This window comes from Balaenoptera ricei, chromosome 7 (genome assembly GCF_028023285.1).
Source record: "Balaenoptera ricei isolate mBalRic1 chromosome 7, mBalRic1.hap2, whole genome shotgun sequence".
NCBI classification, from domain to species: domain Eukaryota; kingdom Metazoa; phylum Chordata; class Mammalia; order Artiodactyla; family Balaenopteridae; genus Balaenoptera; species Balaenoptera ricei.
Window position 1 is genome coordinate 47,681,761 of NC_082645.1, and position 24,278 is coordinate 47,706,038.

Here is a 24,278-nt window from a genome sequence, read left to right on the forward strand (position 1 = left end):
CATTCCACTCAGCTCCCCAGGAGAGGCAGTGGCATGTGAGGAAGCCAGTGGGCTGAGAGCAGAGAGAAGAGGCCTTGAGGGTCACCACAGCACAACTTCAAGCTGAGCAGCACAGCCTTGGACCACTGGAAGGCCAAGCCATTGTCAAGGTCACTGGGGTCCTGGGACCTCAGGGACAGAGAGGCCAGTGGTTGGGCATACAGTGAGGTCAAGGCACCATTCCACAGGGACAGGCTGCAAAAGACAGCAAAGAACTCAGGCCAGCAGAGCGTGCAGGGAACAGTGTCGCTGGTTACTTAGTGGTCTTTGGGCCGTATAGGTACACATCTGTATACAGTGCAGGGAGCAGCCGCTGGCCAGAGCCTGACACTGAGAATGTCCCTGACACATTTCAATGTAGGAACAATGTGTCTAAGGAGGTTACTGGGGGGAGGGGGGTGTAGAGGGGAAAAAAAATCACATCCTTACTTTCTAAGCGCACAGGGGAAAGTTGGCTTCACATCCTACCCTCACTTTTCCTTGTTTCTCCCATTGTGCCCTTGGTCAGGAAGTGGTAGGAGGAAGAAAACTCTTTCAAAGAGAAAGAGGTGAGGAGGCCATTGTCTTAGACGTTTGGAGAGTGCAGGAGAGAAAAGAAATCTTTCTCTTTTCTCTTATCCTCACAGCCTGGGGCCAGGGCAAAGCCTCAAGGTCCTGGTTGTTTTGAGGGACAGCTGTCCTTTGGTTCGGGGGAAATCAGACAAGAGCTCTGGCAGAGAGGATAGAGGTTCTCTACACAGAGCAAGTGTGTCCCCAGGATTGAAGCCCATGAGAACTTTTTCTGTGCTGCTAGGCAGCGGGAGGAGACGCTTACATGGCTGAGGAGAGGGGATACCTAAGAGACACCCCTCTGGCAAGACCCTCTTCCATTACATTATCCATGGATCCAGGGAGATGGGCTGCTCAAAGCTAGGCACAGAGAAAGAGCTCAGATCTTGCCAGCTTTCGTGAGACTGCTGGGCCACGTTTAAAGTAAAATACAGTAGGTGATATAAAGACAAGCGGTTTATTTAGTGGCCCCTTAAATTAAAACTATCCCACACCCAGTATGATAAATGCCTTATCTTTGGGGTACATGTCTCACTGACCTGGACTGATTTATTACACTCAGGCAGTCAACTCAGAGGCAGGAATGGAGAAACAGAGGAGGTTAGTTAGGTTTTTGTTTTTTGTTTTTAACATTAATTTATTTATTTATTTTTATTTTGGCTGCGGTGGGTCTTCGTTGCTGTGCGCGGGCTTTCTCTAGTTGCAGCGAGCAGGGGCTACTCTTCTTTGCGGTGCACGGGCTTCTCATTGCAGTGGCTTCTCTTGTTGCGGAGCACGGGCTCTAGGCACGTGGCTTCAGTAGTTGCAGTACGCAGGCTCAGCAGTTGCAGAACGCAGGTTCTAGGGCGTGCAAGCTTCATCAGTTGTGGCGTGCAGGCTCAGTAGCTGTGGCACGCGGGCTTAGTTGCTCCGCGGCGTGTGAGATCTTCCCGGACCGGGGATCGAACCCGTGTCCCCTGCATTGGCAGGCGGATTCTTAACCACTGCGTCACCAGGGAAGTCACGAGGAGGTTAGTTTTAAGTAGCAAATTTTGGGTCTTTGTTGGTTTTTACCTTGCATGGTAGACTTCATGTTTGAAGATGGAGTTTCTGATCCATAAGGTAGCGGGGGTGGGGGGGCGGGTGCGGTGCTCACAGTGATTTTCTGATGAGTGGGAGTGGATTTGCACTGATTTGTCCACATTCTCCCCTTTAGTCTCTGCATACCGTCAGCATTGTACAGGCAGTAGCCCAACCGAAAGAAATCGAGGAAAGCTCGCAGGCTTGCACAGGGGCTGGAATTCTGATGTGAGCCTCACGGGCCCAGAGCTCTCAGCAGCTGCCCTGCCTTCTTCTACACCCCTCATTACACACGACACACTCACACGCAAGATAGTGAGTTAGAAATGAAAGTTTCCTTAAATGAGACATCTTTGTAAGTATGAATGGTCAAACCATAAAATAAGAAATAAAGACAATTTCCCTCCAGCTACTTAGAAATGTTAAACTAAATATTTAGTTTAATAATAAACGAAACGCACTATTCTCAGATCGAAGCAGCCCTTCTTAATTAATTGTAGTCAGATTTTTTAAAAAAGAATTATTCAAAAAAAATAATGTTTCCTTTGGAAGCAGACGCTGTGTTGACTGTCAAATTACCAGAATCTTAGACATTTTAATATCACTTTAGATAATTAGCTGCACTGCTTCAATTTCCAGCTGCCGTGCCTTCGGTTCCGTCTGGCAGCCATGCAGCTATTAGTCTCACAGGAAGCTTGCTGAACGGCCAGTATGCTGGATGCCTTGGCAAGGCCACAGAATTACAATGTAGAGCAATATACGCTCCTTGTTATAAGTAGAGTAACTGTATCATTTATTGTCCAAGCTGGGACACTTTTGAGACTAAAAGGAGGCACTAGTAATAATTACTCCAGGAAAACATATAAATTGGATCCTCCTTACTTTTAGGCAAGGTTTCCTCTTCAAAGCTATTTCACAGAAAGGAGGGAGATGCAGATATAAATATAGATATTATTCAAATTCTCATGAAGTTTTTCATATTCCAGGTCAAGATCCTTTTTATTTTAATGATAAAATATAATTAAAAAAAAATCCTGAAACAATTCAATCACTGCTAGTTTTGCATTTTTATAGAGGTCAGCTAATGGAAAGGAACTCCTTTTAAAAGGAGGCATAGCTATTTGACGCAGATTTAGTAATTATTCCTGGGGGTAGTCCTCAAAGTTTTAGTTGTTGAATTTTGCAAGCATTTAAAAAAGCAGAAAGGTAAGTGGTTGTGCTGTCAACCTATAGGATGAATGGAAGCTCCTATTGTTATGAAAGCTTATGGTTTGAAAGACATTTTTCAGCAACATCATCAGACGTGATTTTTCAAAGTGTTGTCTGTCAAACAATGAAGCATGAAGACATGTACTCTGGAAAACTTAGTAAAAGATAAAAAGAAAAAAATTGGCCATTGTGTTGAAGGAGATAATGAAGATGGAACATATAGGTGGAGATTGAATATGAGCAAATGACTTATATTCCAATGACTGAATATGAAAAAATTCTAAATTAAGCATTATTTTATCTAATGCATGATTTTTAATATCAATATATAATTTAATTAACAAATTAAATATTATGAGTAGACACTTGGATATTTCATCCATATCCCTAAAAGTTGATACATTTAAATTGGCCAAAAACTTTCCTTTGGCTTTTTTTTTATAAGGAATCATTCTGTATTTCGGGTCAGCTAATATCCAGGCATATGTTGTAATCACCATATGGGTTTCTGTTCTGTGTAGTTTTGGAGTGACAGGCTCCTGGGATTAAGCCTGGGAGAATGAGGGGTCCCCATGGCTTCCTGTCTGGGCAGAAAACGTTATCAGGACTCCAGGTGAAAGAGCAGGCCATTAGCCTGTGAGCTATGTCTTCTTTATCCTAAGCCCAGCTGCTGTCTTTCAAAATACCACCATGCATGGGGTAAGAGATGATGAAGATGAGCAGATTCTAAAGATCAGTAGGTGACTACCAGGGTCTCTGCACCCAAAAGTCTCTCAGGGCTACACTGAACGCCCAGGAGCACTTCCTTTCCATCACACATCTCTAAGCAGCCTCAGTCACAGATCCAAGCTCTAACCCAGTTTGGGGTTAAGGTGGCCTGGGGTACTTTTATCCAAAGCCAGCCACTGGGTGGATCTGGAGAGAAGAATGTACCGACCTGGTCTATTCCAGCCTCTTGGGAGCTTAACGTCTAGTTGCAGGAGGAGAAGGCATGCTCCTGTACTAACCAGCTCTGCAGCTTTAGGCAAGTCCCTTAAACTTGCTGAGGGAGTTAGAAGAGTCTCCTTCCAGAGCTGATTATTCCTTTTCTCTATGAAAATAAAAGTAAAAAGACAGTGAAAATGTAACATAAATGATACAGAAAATAAACACCTCAGAAGTAAAAAGAAACAAAGGTCAGTGTGGCTGAAATGATTAGGAAAATCGTCTGATTTCTTAGACTTTCCTGAAAAAAGGAAATTAGGCTTCCCTCCTCCATTAGCTGTAGACTTTTGGTTTTATAGATTTTGGAGTAGGAAGTAAACCAAAGGTCAGAGGAGGAAAATCCATTTACTTAAGGCCATAGAGATACACAAAAGGCCCTTAAGAACCAAAGAAAATCATCCGGTCTCCCAAGCCCTAAAGTAAGATATCACTTAGTATGTTGAGCATCTTGTGGAAAAGGAAATCATGTGTTCCTGGCGGCCATGCTCTTAAATTTGATGACTGTTCTCCCAAATTGGCTCCTTAAAGGAACCAGGGAGACTGTGACGTGCCAGAAGCAGGCCTAGGGATGGGTGAAGAGTGCAGGAACGGGGACCCGGGGATGTGGGAGCACCTCCACGACCACTGAGGCTACTTGGCTGACGCAGCTGTTTTCTAACAAGGATCTGAAGAGTCAGCCAGTGCCGGGTTGGGAGGTTTATAGCTTTGACGCCCTTCATTCTCCAACTTGCTCTACTTACCTTTTGAGTTGGCCCATTTATAGCTGGAGAACCAGTTACATAATCTTCTTTGTAGAACTCACACGAACCACAATGATGCCATCAGAAAGCTATGAGATAAAATTGAGAAAATGGATTCCACGTCTGCCGCAATCCAGGTGGTTCTAATTCCTACACTTTTGGTTTTCTTTAAAACTGGAATCCCTTGGTTGGGTAGAATATTTGCTTTCTTTCTTTAAAAAGCATCTCCCTCTTGTTTTAAGCAAAGATCATTGGAATCCAGTCATGATCATTATCATCACGATAATCATCAAAACACCTCCCTTGTGTGCCTCCCCCTCTGTACTTTGTGCTCATTACCCAGAATGCATAGCGTCAACAGCTGGATATTGCCGTCAGTTCTGGGCAGCACATTTCATGAGGGATATTGGAAACCAGGAAGTTCCCAGGAGAGAGCTGCCAGGACGATGCAGGATCTGGAAACTACAATAAATGAAGAACAGGCAAAATTACTGCAGCTCTCTGGTCTGGAGAAGAGAATCCAAATTTAAATATTGAGAGCTCGCAACTGCCCATAACGCAGAATTGGGACCAGATATGGCCCATTTTGGCTTTGTGTAAAGAAGAACCTAATAAAACTTAGAGCTATTGGGTATTGGAATGGCCTGGGACGAAGTCGCGAGCATCCTGCCACCAGATATGTTCATGGAGAGACAGGTGAGCATCTTTCAGGGATGCTGTATCAGGGAATTCTCCCAGGGTAACTTGCAGTGAAAGGCTCTGTGTTTGAAGTACCGATACAGAAAGACATACAACAGAAAACCCACTGTCTTCCACAAGAAAGGACACCTAAGTAAATACATAAGTAACAATGTACATGAAACAGACGAGGGTGTGGGTGGGGAGCGAAAGAATAGATGCAGAAGGCTTCATTAGGACATGGGATGTGGGGTGCGTGCTGAAACGTGACCCGGACTCAGGTAAGCGATGAGGGAGATTCCAGGGGTGCAGCTGGGGCTACAGGAACGAGACCGAGAACCAACGATTGTGCCAGCACAATGAGTCCGCCTAGGATAGAGAGGAGGGTTTGTGAGGAGAGGACTCCTTGAGGATATTAGAGACCACTATGAAGACCAGATCCTGGGAACTCTTGAGCTACAGGTCGTTGGAATAAATCCTCTGCCGGTCCTTGGATTGCTAAATAGCAATGCCTTTCACATCTGACAGGCAGTGCTGGCCTCTTTGTGCTGTACCTCAGGGAGGCCAAATGCTAGGGTAGACAGCAAGTAATATCATGGCATTTTTCTGACCTCTTTCATCACTGGAGGATCTAGCCCTGACAGGCTTTTAAGGGAAATAGTACATTCCTTTGGCATTTGCCAGTACGAGCCTACCCACCCCTAAACCCTCAAAGCCCACTGTATAATTACCCCCAGGAGGCCAGAGGTCACTTAGAACAACAAGTGTAGGCAACACCCAGCTATTAGAAGTCAAATTTCAGAGCTCTCCCTAAATTCTGGCCTGAAGAATTTTGGAGATGGGACGGGGCCCCTTTGAGGTTGGTATTTCCTGCGTGTGGTTTGTGAGGTTGGCCTGGGCAGGCTGTGTGCCTGGCAGGAGGGTGTAGCTCCCCTCTCAGGGAGGCCCCCCCTCCTCAGCACTGGCTGCAGGCCTGCTCCAGGCCTCCCTGCCTCCTCGGGGGCACCTACTCAGCTGTTCTCTCTCTTTCTGCACTGAGCTGGCATCTTGGGAGGGAAGCCCAGATGAGACTCAGGGGTAGATGAGACTACCCCAGATGGGAGGGGTGGTTCAGACAGGGAGTGCTGAAAGGCAGCTTTTCCAGAAGGGACCTTCCAGTGACCCTGTGAGCGGCCAGCAGCCAGCTAGCACTTCTCCCATATCCTGAGAGAAGGGGAAGAAGCTGGGAAGTGGGCAGTCCAATAGATGGTCTCCTTTTGGGGTGATTCCTTGGCCGAGATGGCAGTAATAACTGCTCTGCTCGGTACAGGAGCTGCCTGCAGACAGCTGCCCAACTTGGGCTCATCTGAGGGGTCCCAGAAGCCCCGCGTTAGCCTACACTGAGGTTTAAAATGCTACCATTAGGACGGAGGTACTGGCTTTCAGCATAAATCTCACCCTGAGGTTCTCTTTAAAAATGCAATTTCACCAAGATGGAATAAATTAGTCTACTGGCTCATTCCTCCCTGACAGGAGGAGTGCACTGCCCTGAAAGCATCAGGGGTTGCAGCAGGCGGCCAGAGACAACGAAATGCTTTGAACTGAGAGAGCAGATAGTACCGAGGGCCACATTTACTTCCTTCAGCATTTGTCCTGGCCCAACACAGACCCAGTCAACCAGCATCACCTGGCTCTGGAAACCCAGAGCCCAGGATAAGGCTCTATGCCCTGAAACTGATGCTTCTGAACCCAGCTTTATGTTCGGTCTCTCCAGGAGGAATAAACACGGGAATCCAGAGTTTGACCATGATCACCAATTCCAGCCCTCCAAACTTGCCCAACTCTGCCTTGCATTCGTTTTCACCATCCCAGCCTTTGTCTCTGAAGTTGGCTGGAGAGTCTCAAGTCTGTTCTCTGTGGGGAGGGGCCCCGTTTTCACTGAGCAGACACAGCAGTCCGCAGGGCGTGGCAAGTTCTCCATTCCTATCCCAGTCCAGAAACCAGTGTCCTGGGACCATCACACATAGAGCACAGGCTTCGGCTCAGATGTTTTCCAGAGAGAGGGAAACTGTCCAGCAGATGTCAGTAAGTTCTAAGATGTTGCAGGGAGCCTGGTTTGACAGTCAAGTGCTCTCTTTTCCAAACCAGCTTATCACTCAGAGACCTCAGAGGGGATGTGGCTAACAGAGGGCCTTTAGTAGGGCAGCTCCCGAAGACGAGAGCAAGGACGGGAAATAGCAGTCCACGTCCTCGCAGAGAAGAACCGAGATTTGTCGTGTGTCTGAGGATTCCAGGAAGCCTGTGATATAGAGCCCAGGCTGAGAAATGCCTGGTGATTGACGAGGTGGATATTGGGAGGCTCCAGACAGCAGTTCATTCTGCCTGTTTCACTGCCATAGGGTAAAGTCCAGTTCTGGCCTCACCTAGGGGCAACCTGTTCAAACTAGCCCTAGGTTTCTCATTCAATTTGAATGAGGCCTTAACTGAGCTAACTGCGAAGAGCCCAGGCACGGTCGGTCCAGCCTAGCGGACTCCATTCTACACTAAAGTGACCCTCCACCCCCATAAAGTTGTGCAAATTGGAAGCCCTAGAGCCACTATAGCTTGGATTGGGGCCCAGTTTCTGGCTTGACATCAGACCAGGCTCTAGAAGGGGTGAGGCAGAGGTGTGAAAAAGAGCTCTATACCTCACTGCGTCCTCTTTGTTGTATCAGCATTTATTGAAAGACTGCTATTTTCAAGTGCAGTGCTAGAAACTATGGAGGATACACAGAGCTATAATATGGGGTGCCTGAGTTTAAGGGGCTCAGGATCTTGCAGTGGGCTCTGGTATTCACAGTTGTTGATCAGAATGCTCTCCCGTCCCTGGTGCGCCGGTTCCAATCAGAGGAACTCTTCCCCCATTTTATAGGATCTTAATAGGGTTATCAATCAAGCTCCACACCCTACTACCACAGAGGTGGGATTGTGACCTAGGCTGGCTAATCAGACTACACTGGTATCCCTACATTCTCTGTTTCTTACAGCCAAAGGAGTGAAACCAATCCATAGACAGATGATATCTGATCTGCCAAACTATAAAAACCCGGCATGAAATTCCCCAGGGAGGAGACTGATTCAGAGGTGTTCTTATTTTATATGGGATGCACTTGTTTAAATACACAAGCGTTGAAACTCATTTTCCTCTGATTAGCACCTATTATCCTTACAAGCTACTTGGATAGGGAATGTCTAGAAAGTTGATTTTCACAATAAACCTAGATTAATGTGTTCTGAAGAACAAAGATTGTGTCCAATAGTTGGCCGAGAGTTTCCAAGCACTTGGAGTTGCTGCTGCTGACATGGGAGTTGCTTAGGCAGTAGAAGGATACACTGTCATTAGAGAAGGGCTGGGGAAAGTGCTTGCTGAGCTTCTTAAGACATTCTCCAAGATTCATAGTGTTACACATTCTGTTATTAAAGTTATATTTTGTGTTTTGCAGTTTTCTTTTCCAGAGTCGAACCTAAAGTGTTTTCACTTGAGTCTGAAGAGCAGGGGGAGGAAATACTCAGCCCATTCACTGCTGCTGTACCCCCATGTGCTAAGCAGAGACATCACATGTTCCTGCTGGGTCCAGGGGTGGTCTTATAATTGACTTCAGTACAAAGCTCTCGGCCTTGGCATTCATTACTAATACATCAGTGTTGGCCTACTGTATGCCATGTGAGATGAAAGCTATTTTCCAGCATAAACTATAACCAGTGGTGCAGGTTTATGTAAAGACCCTGAGCAGGAATTTTGCTAGCTCTTGTCTGTTCGTATGTTCTTATCTGTTCGCAAGGCTTAGAGAAGCACACAACTCCAAAATCAATCAACTATGGATTGTGACACTGATGCTGTGAATATAAATGTTTATGGAAATGCAAATGAGGGTAAGACCAGTTACTTCTAAGTACTCCACAGGTCAGTTTCCTGTCCCTGCGGGCAGAAGATAAGTATTCATGGAATGAATGAAAGAGTGGTGATCCGTTGAAAGGGGTGCAGTGAAAATTTCACACTTCCAAATGTGTTTTGCTTCACACTGACAGCTCCCAGACAGACAGTCAAGGAGACTCAAGGTCATCTCTACATTCTTTAAAAAAAAGTGACCCATCACCAGCAAAACACTGGCTCAGTCCAAAGCCTGCATTGGACTGGGAAAGTTTTCTATCTTCAAGCTCCCTGGAATCTCAGATTCATTCTCATCGCAGAGGGCCAACCCTCTGATGACTTGACATAGAGGATGGAAATGTAACAATCCCTATAAAAGGGATATATTCATTTCTTAGAACAATTATAATAAAGTATCACAAACCGAGTAGCTTAAAACAACAGAAATTTATTCTCTCACAGAATGAAGAGAAGGCTAGAGGTCCAAAATCAAGGTGTCAGCAGGGTTGGTTCCTTCTGAGGGCCCTGGGAGAGAATCTGTTCACTACCTCTCCCCTAGCTTCTAGTGACTTTCAGGGATTGACAGCTGGCAATCTCTCCAACCTCTGCTTCCATCTTCACATGTTCTGTCTGTGTCTGTCTTCATACTGCCGTCTTTTTATAAGGATACCAGTAATGTTGGATTAGGGGCCCACCCTACTCCAGTGTGACCTTATCTTAATTAATTACATCTGCAATTATCCTATTTCCAAATAAGGTCACATTCGCTGGTACTGGGGTTAGGACTTTGACATATTTTTTTCTGGGGGTGTGGGAACACAATCCAATCCATAATAGGGGATGAGAAATGATCAGACTCTATCAAATAATTAATGTTGCCAAAGCATGTAAGGTTGTGTATTTAGGATAAGTGGATACTAAAATAGTCGATTTCAAAGAACTAGATTGATTGCCCCATTTTGGTTGCACTAATAATGAGAACAGGGCTTCCCTGGTGGCACAGTGGTTAAGAATCTGCCTGCCAATGCAGGGGACACAGGTTTGAGCCCTGGTCCGGAAGATCCCAAATGCCGCGGAGCAACTAAGCCTGGGTGCCATGACTACTGAGCCCACGTGCCACAACTACTGAAGCCTGTGTGCCTAGAGCCTGTGCTCCGCAACAAGAGAAGCCACCGCAATGAGAAGCCCACACACCGTTCGCCGCAACTAGAGAAAACCCGCACACAGCAACGAAGACCCAACGCAGCCATAAATAAATAAATAAATAAATAAATAAATAAATGAATGAATTTATAAAAAAAAAATAATGAGGACAACCAAAGTGATGATACTTTTTGTCATGCACTTGCTAGTGTGTTTGTAATTTTTCACTGGGCAGATGCTGGAATGATATATTTTGTATTATGTAGCAACTCTAGACAGACAGCTAATATTTTTTCCAGTTCAGTTATTCATAGCTCAGCACTGTAGAAAGAAGTCATTTCATTCCTTTTACTGCAGAGAAAGGAAGGAGTTTGTGTTACTCTTTGCCGTTGAGCTGGAACAGCCTGTGGCTAATGCCTATTTGCAAAACCACATTGGGAGAGAATTTTTACTCTCTCTGCTTTCTGACCTCCCCACAGACATCGCTGTCAAGTGTGGGCATTAAAAACTCTTCTTGAGGCTTTCTATATAGATGCTAAGGGAAGAAGAGCGGGCTGCAGGTGCCCAACACTTGGAGTAGATTTAACTTTATCCCTGTGGACCAGGTCACCAAGACTAATGTTATGCAGAGTTTATACCATAGGTTCTACTGGGGCATCCATAATTTTCCCCAGGGAGGAAATGCCTTTTCTTGAGAGCTGCAGGGTTCTGCATACTGCACTGAGAAGATCTAATCCATTTTGGCTGGTTGCACTGAGATACTCTGTGTTCTCAATTAAGTCAATTATCTGAGTAATCTTCATAATTAACGGTAGAAGACTTGAGCTGTCAGGACCGGCTAGAGCAAAAATATTTGGGTGTGTGTGGGTTAAGCCACAGTTGTTCTGTGGGTGTCTGAGGCTGGGGCAGGGAAGGGGGCTGATTGCATGCTGTGGCCAACTTTCTCAATTAGCAATGGGCTCTAACTAGATGGCAGAGAGCGTTTTCGCCTAGAGGTCAGGAGACAGTGTTCCCGCTCAATCCCTGGCACTAGCAAGCTGCGTCACATTGAGCAAGATTCTTCACCTCAGAAAGACTTATCTTTACTTCCGCAAAATGAAGGAGTAAAGCCAGATGGCTTTTGTTAGTATATTTACAAAGCAAACACTGAATATCAGGCACTGATATTACTTACTAATGTAGTAAACATTATTTCATTTAATCCCCATAACCAAACTTTTATGAAAAACGAGGCACAGAGGGGATAAGTAACTTACCCAAGGTCACACAGCTAGTACTTTTCAAAGACCCGTTAGTTCTAAGCTACCTCCTGACTGTGATTCTAATGGCCATTGCTGAGAGTCAAGTGGAAATCTCTGTGTCCCAATTAAGGCTTAAGTTAATTTAGATTCTCGCTAGGCAAAGTCCATGGATTAACAGCATGGGTATCACCTGCAATCTTTTTGGAAATTTGCAATCTCAGATCCCACTTCAAATTTATTAATCAGGACCGGCATTTTTAACTAGATGCGTATTAAATATTGAGAGGCACTGATCTCAGGCTGACCGTAGGTCAGTCAAATTGGAAGCACTGCAAGGAATTTCTGTTTTCTGTCACCTCTGGTAAGGTCTGAAAGCCCTAGACTGAGGTGCCAGCAGAGGGGTGCCTTCTTTCCTGAAGTTAGTTCTAAGCCATTTGTCCAGTGCAAGAATTTGTGTTTCATCTTTTAATTTCTTACCCCAGTCATTTGCTCCTGACTCTGCTCCATTTCCAAAAGGAAGCGTCCAGTAGCCAGAAGAGATCTTTGTGGGTTGACCACAGAGGGGAGGCCATTATGAACGGATTAATGTATGTGCAGGATGAAATTCTCCAATGTCCTTATGCAGGCAGGAGAAATTGCTGTTCTAATGCTCCCGCTGGCTCCCCTCATTTATATAACAATGTCTCTACACAAAAGCTTTCTATGGAAAGATAATTGGATTTCTAACTCTATTTGTTCAAAACTCACTTAACATTATAATGGCCCTAGTTATATTGTTTGTATCAACTCATCAATAGTACAGTACCAATTTCTGAATAAATATCTAGATTTTTGTACCTACATCTAGTGTTACCAAAGCAGGAAGGGAAAAAGAAGCCAGAAATAGAAATCCATTGATAAAAACAGATACCACATATACCTTGCTGCACTAGGCTTAAATGTGTTGGGTAAATTTAGTTTTTCAACATCTCAGTGCTATTTTTAATCTTACCTAGGTATGTATTTGCTTAGTGTTTAATCACTGTAGTACTTCTGGTAAATGGGTCACTGAAGAAAAATATAGTCTGGTGTATTCATGACTGAAATGCCCATTTAACTCAATCTAAAATGAATTAAACATATACTTTAATCTAACAGTGATTATCCCTCCCTAGCAATGGAGATTGCCACAGGTCCTTGTTTCCTGAATACTCTAGAGGTTTCTGTTTGACATTTTTAGGGCAAAATTAGAGAGAAAGAGAGAGAGAGAATTTCTAAGGCTTTTTGTGCTTCCATTATGTATGGTGGAGATTTCTTTTTCACCTTTTCCACTTTTACAGATATATAACAATGTTTTTTCCCATGTTTTTCCTTCTCTGCTCTTTCCCCTGGACAAGGAAGAAGCTACCACTTAATATCTGAAACAAAGAGCCGGATGTATTATTCACTAAGTAAGGGAGGGCTCTGCTTGTAAGACACAAACTCTGAAGAAAGCAGATGACTGCTCTTAAATAGGGTTTGGGGACGCACCAAGCTCAGAGATTGGTGGTCTTTCAGAAGTGGGCGTGGTCAGGGATCGGCTGACCTGCTGCCATGGAAAGAGCAGCCACTGAAGTGGGACTGCTGCTGACTGGCTGACTATCAGAAGCATGGTTACCAATTCAAGGTTGTTAATGGATTGGCAAGGGTTTAAACCTGAATTTGGTCGTTACTTGTTATTATGATCAAAGGGCAGTCAGTCTTTCTTTCTTGAATTTAGAGTATTGGCACTTCTTATGTTCACCTCCCCCTGGCCACCCCTGCCATCTCAGGCAGCCTCTGCACTCATCGTGCGTGGTGTGAAATATTAGGGAATATAATCTTCATGAGTCCCTTGAATCTTAAAGTGCCTATACCTTGGCACTCTACCCCAGGGTAAAATAGGAAATATTGATACATGGCCCCTGTGTGGGCGAATCCCCCTTCCAGAGGCAGCTTTGTTCAAAGCTCATGCCATTCTTTGCCCAGGAACCCAGATTTGGCCTCAGGCTGCATTCTAGCAGTGATAACCATCAGCAATAAACTCATCAGTAGTAAAGTACCAATATCTGACTTGGAAGAAGCTTATTTGCCATCTCTGCTCTCAAAGCATTCCAGTCAAATTTCATTATCCTGTGCCCCATTCTTTCAGGCTTCTCCTTGCTGATAAACCAGGCGAAGAAAGAGCGTTCCCGGCAATATAATGTATTGACTATTTCACAATGCAAGGTTGTCCCATAACTGTTAAGGGAAAAGACCCTGATCTTTTCCCTTCCACAGTGTACTCTGTGGAATAGACCTATTCCTGAAAGGAGAAGCAGTAGTGTGTCAGTTAACAACACAAACACAGGGATTCTAATTCTAGCTGGTGTGATTTACCAGCTGTATGACGTTGGGCAGTTTACTTAAACTCCCTGAGTCTCGACTGCCCCATTTGTAAAATGATAAAGGCATAAAGCACAGTACTTGTCTCACAGGATTACTGTAAGGATTAAATGAGAGGAACATATAAGACATTTAGGATGGTACCTGGTAGATACGAAGTGTTCAAAATGTTGGTTATATCATGATTTGCTATTTTTTTTCTGTAAAAAAATCTGATGATACAGTAGGATAAGGCCTGATCTAGGAGTCAGAAGGCCTGGGTTCAAATATGACTAATATTCCTAGCCATGTGGCCCAGGGTTAAACTTCTTAGAGACGTAATTTCCTCATTTACATAATAAGAATACTTGCATTGACTACATAATTGAATCTAATATTTACTAACTTTGTGTTGCTATTTAAATCACCTTCCCAGGGCTTCAATTTTCTTACCTGTAAAATGGTGCTAATAGCTGCTCAGTCTAAGAGATAGGGTGGCTGTGAGTATTAAATAAAATAATATAGATGAAATTATAAAGAACCACAGGTGTCCTCATTACTTAAGGGTAATTGATATTTAATAATTGGTATTTTAAAAATTAAAGGAGAAATCACTTAAAACAAGATCCAGAATTTCACCATACATGGCATTTTTTAATGTATTGATTGAATTTTGTTGTTAGACATGAAACAAAACAAGTTAGTATCTATCTTATATTTACCAGAATCTTGTATTATAATTGTAATTATTTGCTAATTTTTAGAATCAGAAAATGAATCAAGTGTTGATTTTTTGGCTTAACGTGGCTGACAAATTTTTTTAATTAAAAATAAAATTTTCTTCCAGTTTTATTGAGATATAATCAAACATACAGCACCGTATAAGCTTAAGGTGTACAGAATAATGATTTGACTTATATAAATCATGAAATGATTACCACAATAAGTTTAGTGAATATCCATCATCTTATTTAGATACAAAATAAAAGAAAAAGAAAAAAAAATTTTTTCCTTGTGATGAAAGCTCTTAGGATTTACTCTCTTAACTTTCAATATACAACATACAGCAGTGTTAATTATATTTATCCTGTTGTACATTACATCCCTAGTACTTATTTATGTTATAACTAAAGTTTGTACCGTTTTGCTACCTTCATCTAATTCCCCTTCCCCTTACCCCGCACCTCTGGGAATCACAAAACTGCTCTCTTTGTCTGTGAGTATTTTGATTTTTGAAGCATAATTGACCTACAACACTATGTTAGTTCCTGGTGCACAACATAGTGACTCACTATTTCTATACATTACAAAACGATCACTACAATAGGTCTAGTTACCATCTGTCCACCATGGAAAGTTATTACAATATTATTGACTATATTCTCCATGCTGTACATTTCATCCTGTGACTTATTTATTTTGTGACTGGAAGCTTGTACCTCTTAATTTCCCTCACCCATTTCTTTCATTCCCCCACTTCCTTTCTCTCTGGCAATCACCTGTTTGTTCTCTGCATCTATGACTCTGTTTCTGTTTTGTTATGTTTGTTCATTTGTTTTGCTTTTTTAGATTCCATACATAAGTGAAAATATATGATATTTGTCTTTCTCTGACTTATTTCACTTAGCATAATACCCTCTACGTCCATCTATGTTGTTGCAAATGACAAGACTTCATTCTTTTTTATGGCTGAGTAGTATTCCATTGTCTATATATACCACATCTTCTTTATCCATTCATCTATTGATGGTCACTTAGGTTGCTGCCATATCTTGGCTATAATGCTGCAATGAACATGTGGGTGCATATACCTTTTTGAATTAGTGTTTTTGTTTTGTTTTCTTAGAAAAAATACTCAGAAGTGGAATTGCTGGATAATATGGTAGTTTTATTTTTAATTTTTTGAGGAACCTCTATACTATTTTCCATAGTGGCTGCATTAATTTACATTCCCAGCAAAGTGCATGAGGATTCCCTTTTCTCCATATCCTCACCAACACTTACTTTTTTCTTTTTGATGACAGCCATTCTGACAGGTGTGAGGTGATATCTCATTGTTGTTTCAATTAGTGTTTCACTAATGATTAGTGATGTTGAGCATCTTTTCATGTGCCCATTGCCATCTGTATGTCTTCAAAAAAATGTCTGTTCAGGTTCTCTGCCCATTTTTAAATCAGGTTGTTTGTTTTTCTGATATTGAATTGTATGAGTTCTTTGTATATTTTGGATATTAACCCCTTATCAGATACATTGTTTGCAAATATTTTCTCCCATTCAGTAGGTTGCCTTTTCGGTTTGTTGATAGTTTCCTTCGCTGTATAAAAAGCTTTTTAGTTTGATGTAGTCCCATTTGCTTATTTTTGCTTTTGTTTCCCTTGCCTGAGGAGACAGATTCAAAAAACATTGCTAAGACCGATGTCAAAGAGTGTACTGCATACATTTTCCTATAGAAGTTTTACAGTTTCAGGTCTTACATTTAAGTTGTTAATACATTTTGAGTTTATTTTTGTATATGGTGTGAGAAAGTTTGACAAAATTTTAAGGGCCACTTCACTTCACATTTGACTTTTGCTACACAGTTACTGAACAGGTCTTTTTTTTTTTTTTTTTTTGCAAAAATATTAAAGGACTTCACTTATTCTCCCAAGGGTCTTTTAATTCTCTGATATTTAAATCACTCTTTTATGAAGCTCAAACTGTGTCCTCAACCAAGTCAGATGAAAGCCTGCATCTTTTGCAGAATATGCAATTTCACTTTGTTGCAGTCAATTTGCATTTGATTTGCATTGTACTATTGACCACATGGGAGTGTCCAACAAAGATCTTGCTGCCTTGTTTGAGGGTCGACACCAACATAATAGGAGGTTATTAAGTGGGAACTAATTACAAAAGTGGTCAGTTGATTAGTGAATCTTTTTCTGTCCTGAGAATTTTTGCTTCCCCACCTAATCTTGGGACAGCATAGATGTAGGTAATGAGCTCCCCTACTCCCATTAAAACTGTATATGATCCAATTCCCAAGAATTTGATTGGGATCAAATTTTTAAGAACCAGATTGTGTTTCAAATGCCCTTGGATGGGAGACACTATTTTGATGTTTCTCAAGTAAAATGAAAAACCTACCTAATCGCTGACTTAATCTTACTTTCATATATCTGGATTTCCAGGAATCAGATTTTCTTAGAGCAGGGTACATCCACTTTTCTTCGGTGAGTTGGGGCCAGTGATGTCGTCTCACTTTTCTCTCTGCAGGCAAGGGACCAGGTCCAAGACCATTTTGCAATAGGCACAGGGAGAGCAGGCATAGAAATAAGTCCCCTACTTGCAGGGAGAGAGTGAATTCTTACGGGAAACACCTCTCCCTTTCCGTGCTGCCTTGACGAATATGGGCCTGTGGAGTTCTTTCTTTCCCATCCTCTGCAGGCCAGAAGAGCTGATGATTAAAGACATAAGCAGGCCAGGAAAGAACAACCTCCTCTTTCCCTGAGCACCTCCCACAACCTGTAACAGCCCCTGACATGTCTGGAAGGGGAAGTGTCTGATGTTTGTCATGATCACAAAAGCCACTCTTCCCCCACCTTGAACCAAACTCCACTTTCCTATCCTGTGGGATTAGCAGTGAATACGGCTGAGATCAAACAGGATTTCATGGTGCTTTTGTTAGATTTCCTAAACAGGCAGCTGTGGGCAGAAATTTAAACAAACAACAGGCCTTTTAAGGGGATCCTGAAATACTCTTGTCATCCTTGACCTTGTCGCTCGTTCCCACAGCCCGACCTTAGTATCACAAGAAGCTTGTGCTCTGAGGTACTGGGGAGACCCTTCTGAGTGTGCTTTGTTCTCCTCTTCCTCCCAAGGAGGACAGCAGGTGGGAAGGGGAAGGAGAGAGAGGCCAGGGCCTCTGAAGAGACTGCTGTGCTGGATGGAGAGGAAGGGAGACGCCATACTGTTGGGAGGAGGCCTTCTGAGGAAATGAGCGCTTTCCTCCCCTGCCCCACCCCAAGTCCTCTCACGACAACGTGGCCGCTGCAGAACCTCCTGCCCGGTCTAGGCTTGCAGAAGCGCCCACACCCCGTCCACAAGGACCCAAACCAAATGCTGACTTTCTCAGAGCCTCACTTCGCTGCGTCTTAAGGCAGTCCCAAATGCTTGTAGCTTCTTATTTAGGAGAGGGAAGAGAAACCCTCTGGGGAAAATCCCCTTTGAAACACTAAGCTCTAATGTTTAAAATCTGTTAGCAAACCACACACTTCTCCACTCTCGCTGGGGCAGCTGTTTTCTCTCCAAATAAATCCCATGGCTGCTGAGTATTTTAATGAGAGATCTTTGGGGTCGCCTTTAAACTCTGCTCTAAAAGCCCAGCCCCAGGGGGACTGGCCTGAGACCACCTCCTGCAGGCTACAATCCTGTTTATAAAATCCTTTGGGACTGGTGTGTCTGGAAGGTGGATTTAGGAACATTGGGTCACGCTGGCACTGCAAAAGGGCGTCAGGTGGTGGCCAGCGTCCTGGGATGTCAGAAGTCATGCCTGGCAGATGGGCAGAGAGAATTGGAGTCTCCATGGGGGCATCAGATGCCGCCTACCTTTGGTGGTTGCCACCTTAGCCATGCAGGGGGTCCCAGAGCATTCATGGAAACAAAGGGGAGAGATGCAGTGCATAAATACAGCAGAGTCTGAGGACACCTTGAATGGAAAGGTTGTGTTGCTCTATGTCTGAAAAATGATGATTCTATGGGAGAGGCCAGTAATGGGGAGATAAGAAGTATAATTCAAGGGTCTACTACGTGCTTGCTTAGGAAGACCCAGAGAGCACAGAAGTCGTGATCCTGCCCATAGAGGTGCTAGTAGTCTAGTTGGGGAGATACGATGAAGACACTTGAAGTTAGAAGGAGTAATTCTTTGGGAGTAAAATGCCATATTAACTGAAAGTTTAGCCTCTGGCATTTGATTTCTTTGCACGAATTGTGTCTCCAACAATTTACCAGCTCTATAAGCTTGGGAAAGCTTCTGAATTGCCGGGAGGCCCAGTTTCCTCACCTTCAAACGTGCGTATCATTGTACCCACCTCATAGGGTTGGTGTGGAGATTAAATGAGCTATGCCTGTGAAGCACTTAGCCCGTAAAAGGTACTCAATAAATATTAGCTATTGATATTATGTGTTATTCAAAGGGGGAATGTAATAAAGCTCTAAAGTAGTGTGGCATGGCCCAGAGTAACTAACAATTCCGAGAAATGGAAAATAAGTTGCATTTGGCATAGGCTTGGAAAAACAGGTTGGAATTAAATTATCAGTGGAGAGGGGCAAAAATCATTTCAAAGTGTGCAAAAATAAAAAAAGTGAGAGAAGGCACAGACAGCAATGTTTCTATTCCTGAGCCAGTTTGCACATCGGCCTGCCTAGAGCAGGGGAATGGTGAGCATGGAGGGGATGTGGATTAGTTTACAAGAGCGGAGCCTGAAAACTGGACTGAGGCAAATCCAAGTCGACGTGATAGGGAGGAGGGAGAATTCGAACGTGTAAGTTTCTGAACAGGAGAGGATGTGGTGAAGGTGGAGATTCAGGTAGACTATAGGGGCAAGAATTTCAGGATAAGGGAGTAGAGAAACTGTAGTCAGGCCAGCCAGCTAGGGCGACATGGTGGTGATCTGGGAATGTGACAACTGGGATCTAGGGTAAGGTGGAGGGATGGACTAGAAAGATTTTACCAGGAAACGTGAAATAAGACTTGGTGACCCTCACGTGCACAATGTATACATTGTGGAATATGAAAGCCTTAACCGAAAGCTTTTGTTCTTTCAGATATTTTCGTTCTAAGGAACAGAAATGCACTCAAGTTAAATCAAGTAATTAAAGATTTGTACAGAAGCAAGGGGACTCAGGAAAAGCTCAACAAACAAACGAACAAAAGGAGTCCTCAAGGAGACAGTAACTGGAGAGAGTCTTCTATAACCCAAATGGCTCTAGTAAGATGACTGTGGGTTTCATTTTACTGCTCTACCAATAACAGACTTAATTTTTCTCTATGTGTTGCATCTCAGTTTTCTCCCTTCTGACCAACTCCCTCACCCTTTATAAATATATTTCCTATTCTCTATAGTGCAATAGGGACACTATTGCAAAATATTAAACTAATATGTTTTACCTTCCCCCTTAAGTCATATTCTTTTTTTTTTGGCTGTGTTGGGTCTTCATTGCTGCGCGTGGGCTTTCTCTAGTTGTGGCGAGCAGTGCGCAGGCTTCTCATTGCAGTGGCTTCTCGTGTTGCGGAGCACGGGCTCTAGGCGCTTGGGCTTCAGTAGTTGTGGCTCGCTGGCTCCACAGCGCAGGCTCAGTAGTTGTGGCGCACGGGCTTAGTTGCTCCACGGTATGTGGGATCTTCCCGGACCAGGGCTCGAACCCATATCCCCAGAATTGGCAGGCAAATTCTTAACCACTGTGCCACCAGGGAAGTCCCAAGTCATATTCTTTGTACCTTTCCACCTCTGACACTTGCTCAGCCATAAAATCCCTTGTCCTGTGAGAAAGTAACAGGTTTGAAAACCAGTCTTCGATGAAAGAGAGGACTTTCTAAATCCCTTTAGAATTTTGGGAACTAACCTGGATGGATGAGATCATAGAATTCCTCCCAGTGAATGGAGATGACACCTTTTTCCATCTAACCTAGCTAAGTCCCAAGGCTTGACTAGTAATGGTGGGAGGATAGTATGATGCAGGTGAAGTGATGGAAAACTCCACCCTTTTTAGCCTGAAGGATGGTGGGAGAAAGAAGGAGGCAGAGCTGGAGGAAAGGAGACATCAGACACCTATTTTTCTCTTCTTCTTATCTCCTCCTGCCACCTCAAGGTTGAAGGTCAAGGGCAGTGGGTAGCATTAGGAACATCTAGATAACCTTGGGTACTTAAATAACATGAAGATTCTGCTGCACTTCACACCTGGAACTCCGGAAGGCAATGATTCCCATGTTGCCCTCTGCAGCTCTCTGTGACAGCCTCATCAAAGTAAACCTAGAGGTGCTGTGTGGTAGAAAAGATGAACTGATGTTCATCATCAGTTTCTGATGTTTTACTCTTTTTGGCTTGCCTTGGTGCTCCAGTGATGTGGATTCAACGTGGAGGAAACTGAGTGTTTGGGGAGCTCTGTTTCTTAGCAAGAGTGTTTTGATGCAGCAGCAGATGAATAGGAGAGAGTCATAGCCCTTTAGCTTCAACAAGAGCAGAGTGAGGCCACAAGAGCCAACAAGGGCCACCAGCCACGGTCCACATTGCAAGAGACAAGATCACAAGTGATGCCACCTGCCAATGGCTGTTGTGAGTGCCAGCAGGGCCAGTTGTGACCAGGTGTTCAAGGGTGATGGCTGTGGAGACTAGAGGAGACAGAGGATATTGAATGGCTTTAGGCTTCTTTCCATTCAGAATCACAAGGTCACTTAAGCCCCACTCGCCACATAGACCCAGGCACCATATTGAAATAGAGAAGGAAAGCAATAAAATTCTAAAAAATTGAGTAATACAAAAGAAATAACAAAATTATTACCTCAAGCTGAGAACTAAAGTATTTTGTTTTATTTTGCTTTGTTCCTTTTGTTACCCAGTGTATGGGGGTTCATGAAGAAGATTAAAGGAATCAGAAATCAAATGAAGAAGCTATATTTTCTCTGCACAGTGGGATTGTAGTGTAAATGAATTTATAAACCTACCATGAGAGCAAATGCTTGCTCATAGTTGGCACTCCCTCAAAACACCTCACTTGAAAATGGTCCATCGTGACTTCCCAGCCAACTCCTCAATCGCTCTCTAAATCATTACCTACAATTTCATTTCCCACTGCTATGTGTCTGATTTGCACACAGTGTGTTAGTTCAGGGACTCTGCAGTCAGTGAATCTGCTGGGCCTAGATCGTCTTTTTGAGCCAGGTTGTGAGGATTGGGATCTGACCTCTGGGTTAGGAAATAGGAGACAGAGCCATACACAGGGGAAGTTCCAGGAAAGTGTCTGAGGTAGATAAATTAATAGAACAGCCAGTTCTTTACTCTTCCACCTATGATTAAAGTCATGACCAAAGTAAAACTGGGAAAAGTGCCCTGTAAAGGTATAAAAATGTTGAATCTTGACAACATGTTCTTTCCTCTGAGTCTCTCCAGTAGACTTACATAACTGTGACTGAGTTTCTCCACTACCATAAATAAGCTTGAGGAGTTCTGTAAATTTCACCTCCTTTTCAGGGATCCATCAATTCTTTCTTATGCAGCATTTCATTTACATATTCTAGTTACTCTGACATTACAGTTAATAAAATGTTGGCATTATATGTTATAGTGGAATATGATTTTTCATAGAATCCAAATATATTGAGACAGAAACTAAAATCACAGTACACACTATCCTCATTTTAAGATTCAAAAGAGAGTTCCGCATTTTGCAGTCTCTCTGGGTTGTAATTATGAAAATCAGTTATCATTTTCTTTATGTGTGCATCTGAGAGAGTTATGGTTAATAGTCTAAGTCAGTTTATAATTCTATCTCACGTTGCATTTATTCCAAGTTCCATTCCATCCAAAAGCAACTTCGAGGTGTCCTGTGGTGTATCTCCTACCTCATAAACATCTTTGTCAGGAACTCTACATGTTCACCCAGCATGGGTGTTGAGGTTCATTTAAGGGAAACCAATCATAAAGCCCATGCCAGGTGATCCACACTGTTAACATGAGTGTGGGACTGCTGAGTCAATGCGAAAGCCACATGATGACCTGAGGGGTGTTTGGAAATGTAGGTGGCTGCTGGTTTACTCATTCGTCGAACAACAGCATAAGTTGAAACCTGCCCTTTTTTCAAATTTGTATGTCAGTGGCAAGAAGAACATGCTGATATGAGGATTTGGTAGCTGACATCAGCTTTAAACCTGGGTGTTAGTGTCTACTCAGAGAGATCACATGGGTTTGCCCAAGGCCAAACCAAGAGGCCAACAGAAATGGGAAAGCACAGAAAAGTTTCTTTTTTTCTAATTCAGTGCCACTCCTTAGTGTCACATGTGAAAACAACATTCACTTCAATATCAGCTGTAATTGTTGAAAAATAAATTGAGAGAGGCACATTATACATGAGTGTACCTTCGATTATATTTGCAGGCAGGGGACAGGTCATCATCCTTATCCCATCCCCCCATGGCTCATCCGTCAGTACATTTTTATTCAACCAGTATTTCGTGAACATTTACTATATGCCAGACTCTTTGAAATTGCTGGGGCACAAATCTGCTCAGCTAGCTTTTCTCCCAACTCAGCCCTGATGTATGAGGATATTTGCTTGTTTTGCTGGATTTTTACTCTTAGCACAGCTCAAAATCTGAAGAGAGAAGAGGTATGTAGGGTGAAGAGTCTTGAGCAGCGTTCAGTGGTGGGTGGGTGAAAGGGTAGGGGCCTTTGAGAATCCACAGCTGGCTGTTCCACCAGAGATGGATGAAATGGTGGGATTGCTGGGCCTCTCCCCCCAAGCACCTAATCGAGTACACTAACCATTACTGGATGTGAAACGAGAAAGAACACAGGTTTTTGCAAGAACTCTTCTCATATTTTGTGCTGTGTGTGGTTGAAAGGGATACTTGGACAAGACAAGTGGGCTGGGGCAGTGGGAGACTGCCCACTCGGGGGGCTTTCATAACAAGGAACGTTAAAGCGTATTTTTGTTTTGCTGCTCCTCCGTGTGGTCGTAGCCAGGGCTGAACTGAACTGCTCAGGAAAGCAAATGAAACGGAAGGCTCCCCACATACCCTCCCTCTCAGTTTCTCCTGATGTGGCACATAGTCTCTCCTCTAAGTCAAACAAATATTTAAAGAAGATTGGTTTAAAAATTGCAAATTATTAGCTATCCAAGATTCCCGCTTCCATGTCTAACCATATTCTTCTTGTTTCTCTTGGACCTAGCATTTGAGTAGCTTGAAAAGGAGGAAATCAGAAAGCCATATGAGGACCTGAGGGGTGTCTGGAAATAGAGGTGAAGACCCACCCAATTTCTACCTGTGCCCCTCTTGCTGCTAAACAGAGCAGGCTCTTGAAAGATGTGATGGGGGTGATTGTGTCCTTGGCCATCTCTCCTTTTCCACTGCAACATCTCCCCTCCTCCAGGGCTGAGCCCTGACAATTTAGGTCTCCCCAGTGTGGTTCCAGACATTCTGCTTGCCCAGCCCCATCACAATTTAATTATTATGTGTCTGACCCCCTTAGGGTCCCACTAGGTGACTTTTACCAAAGTACCATATTCTAAAATAATGGTTGGCTATGGACCCATGTCTAACTTCTTCCCCATAGAAAGACAGAGATTAAAAGCAAAGGATGAGAAATAGATAGTTATTCTGAAGGCATGCAGCTGTCACAGTAGGCTCTGGGA

General features: G+C 43.3%; 1 protein-coding gene across 15 annotated transcripts in view; it reads right to left on the minus strand.

Moving 5' to 3' along the window:
• Positions 1–24,278, minus strand: part of CCDC148 (coiled-coil domain containing 148) — a 482,246-nt gene that overhangs the window by 79,079 nt on the left and 378,889 nt on the right. For 7 of the 15 annotated variants that reach the window (XM_059927159.1, XM_059927158.1, XM_059927154.1 and 4 more), the window contains 2 exons: positions 4,920–5,042; positions 4,590–4,669 (listed from right to left, as the gene is read on the minus strand). In XM_059927159.1, the coding sequence (XP_059783142.1) occupies positions 4,955–5,042 (88 nt within the window). In that variant the 3' untranslated portion in view covers positions 4,590–4,669; positions 4,920–4,954. Of the gene's footprint in view, positions 1–3,793; positions 3,947–4,580; positions 4,670–4,919; positions 5,043–24,278 lie in introns of those variants that run through there. The other 8 variants (XR_009504104.1, XR_009504105.1, XR_009504106.1 and 5 more) reach the window with 3 other exon arrangements.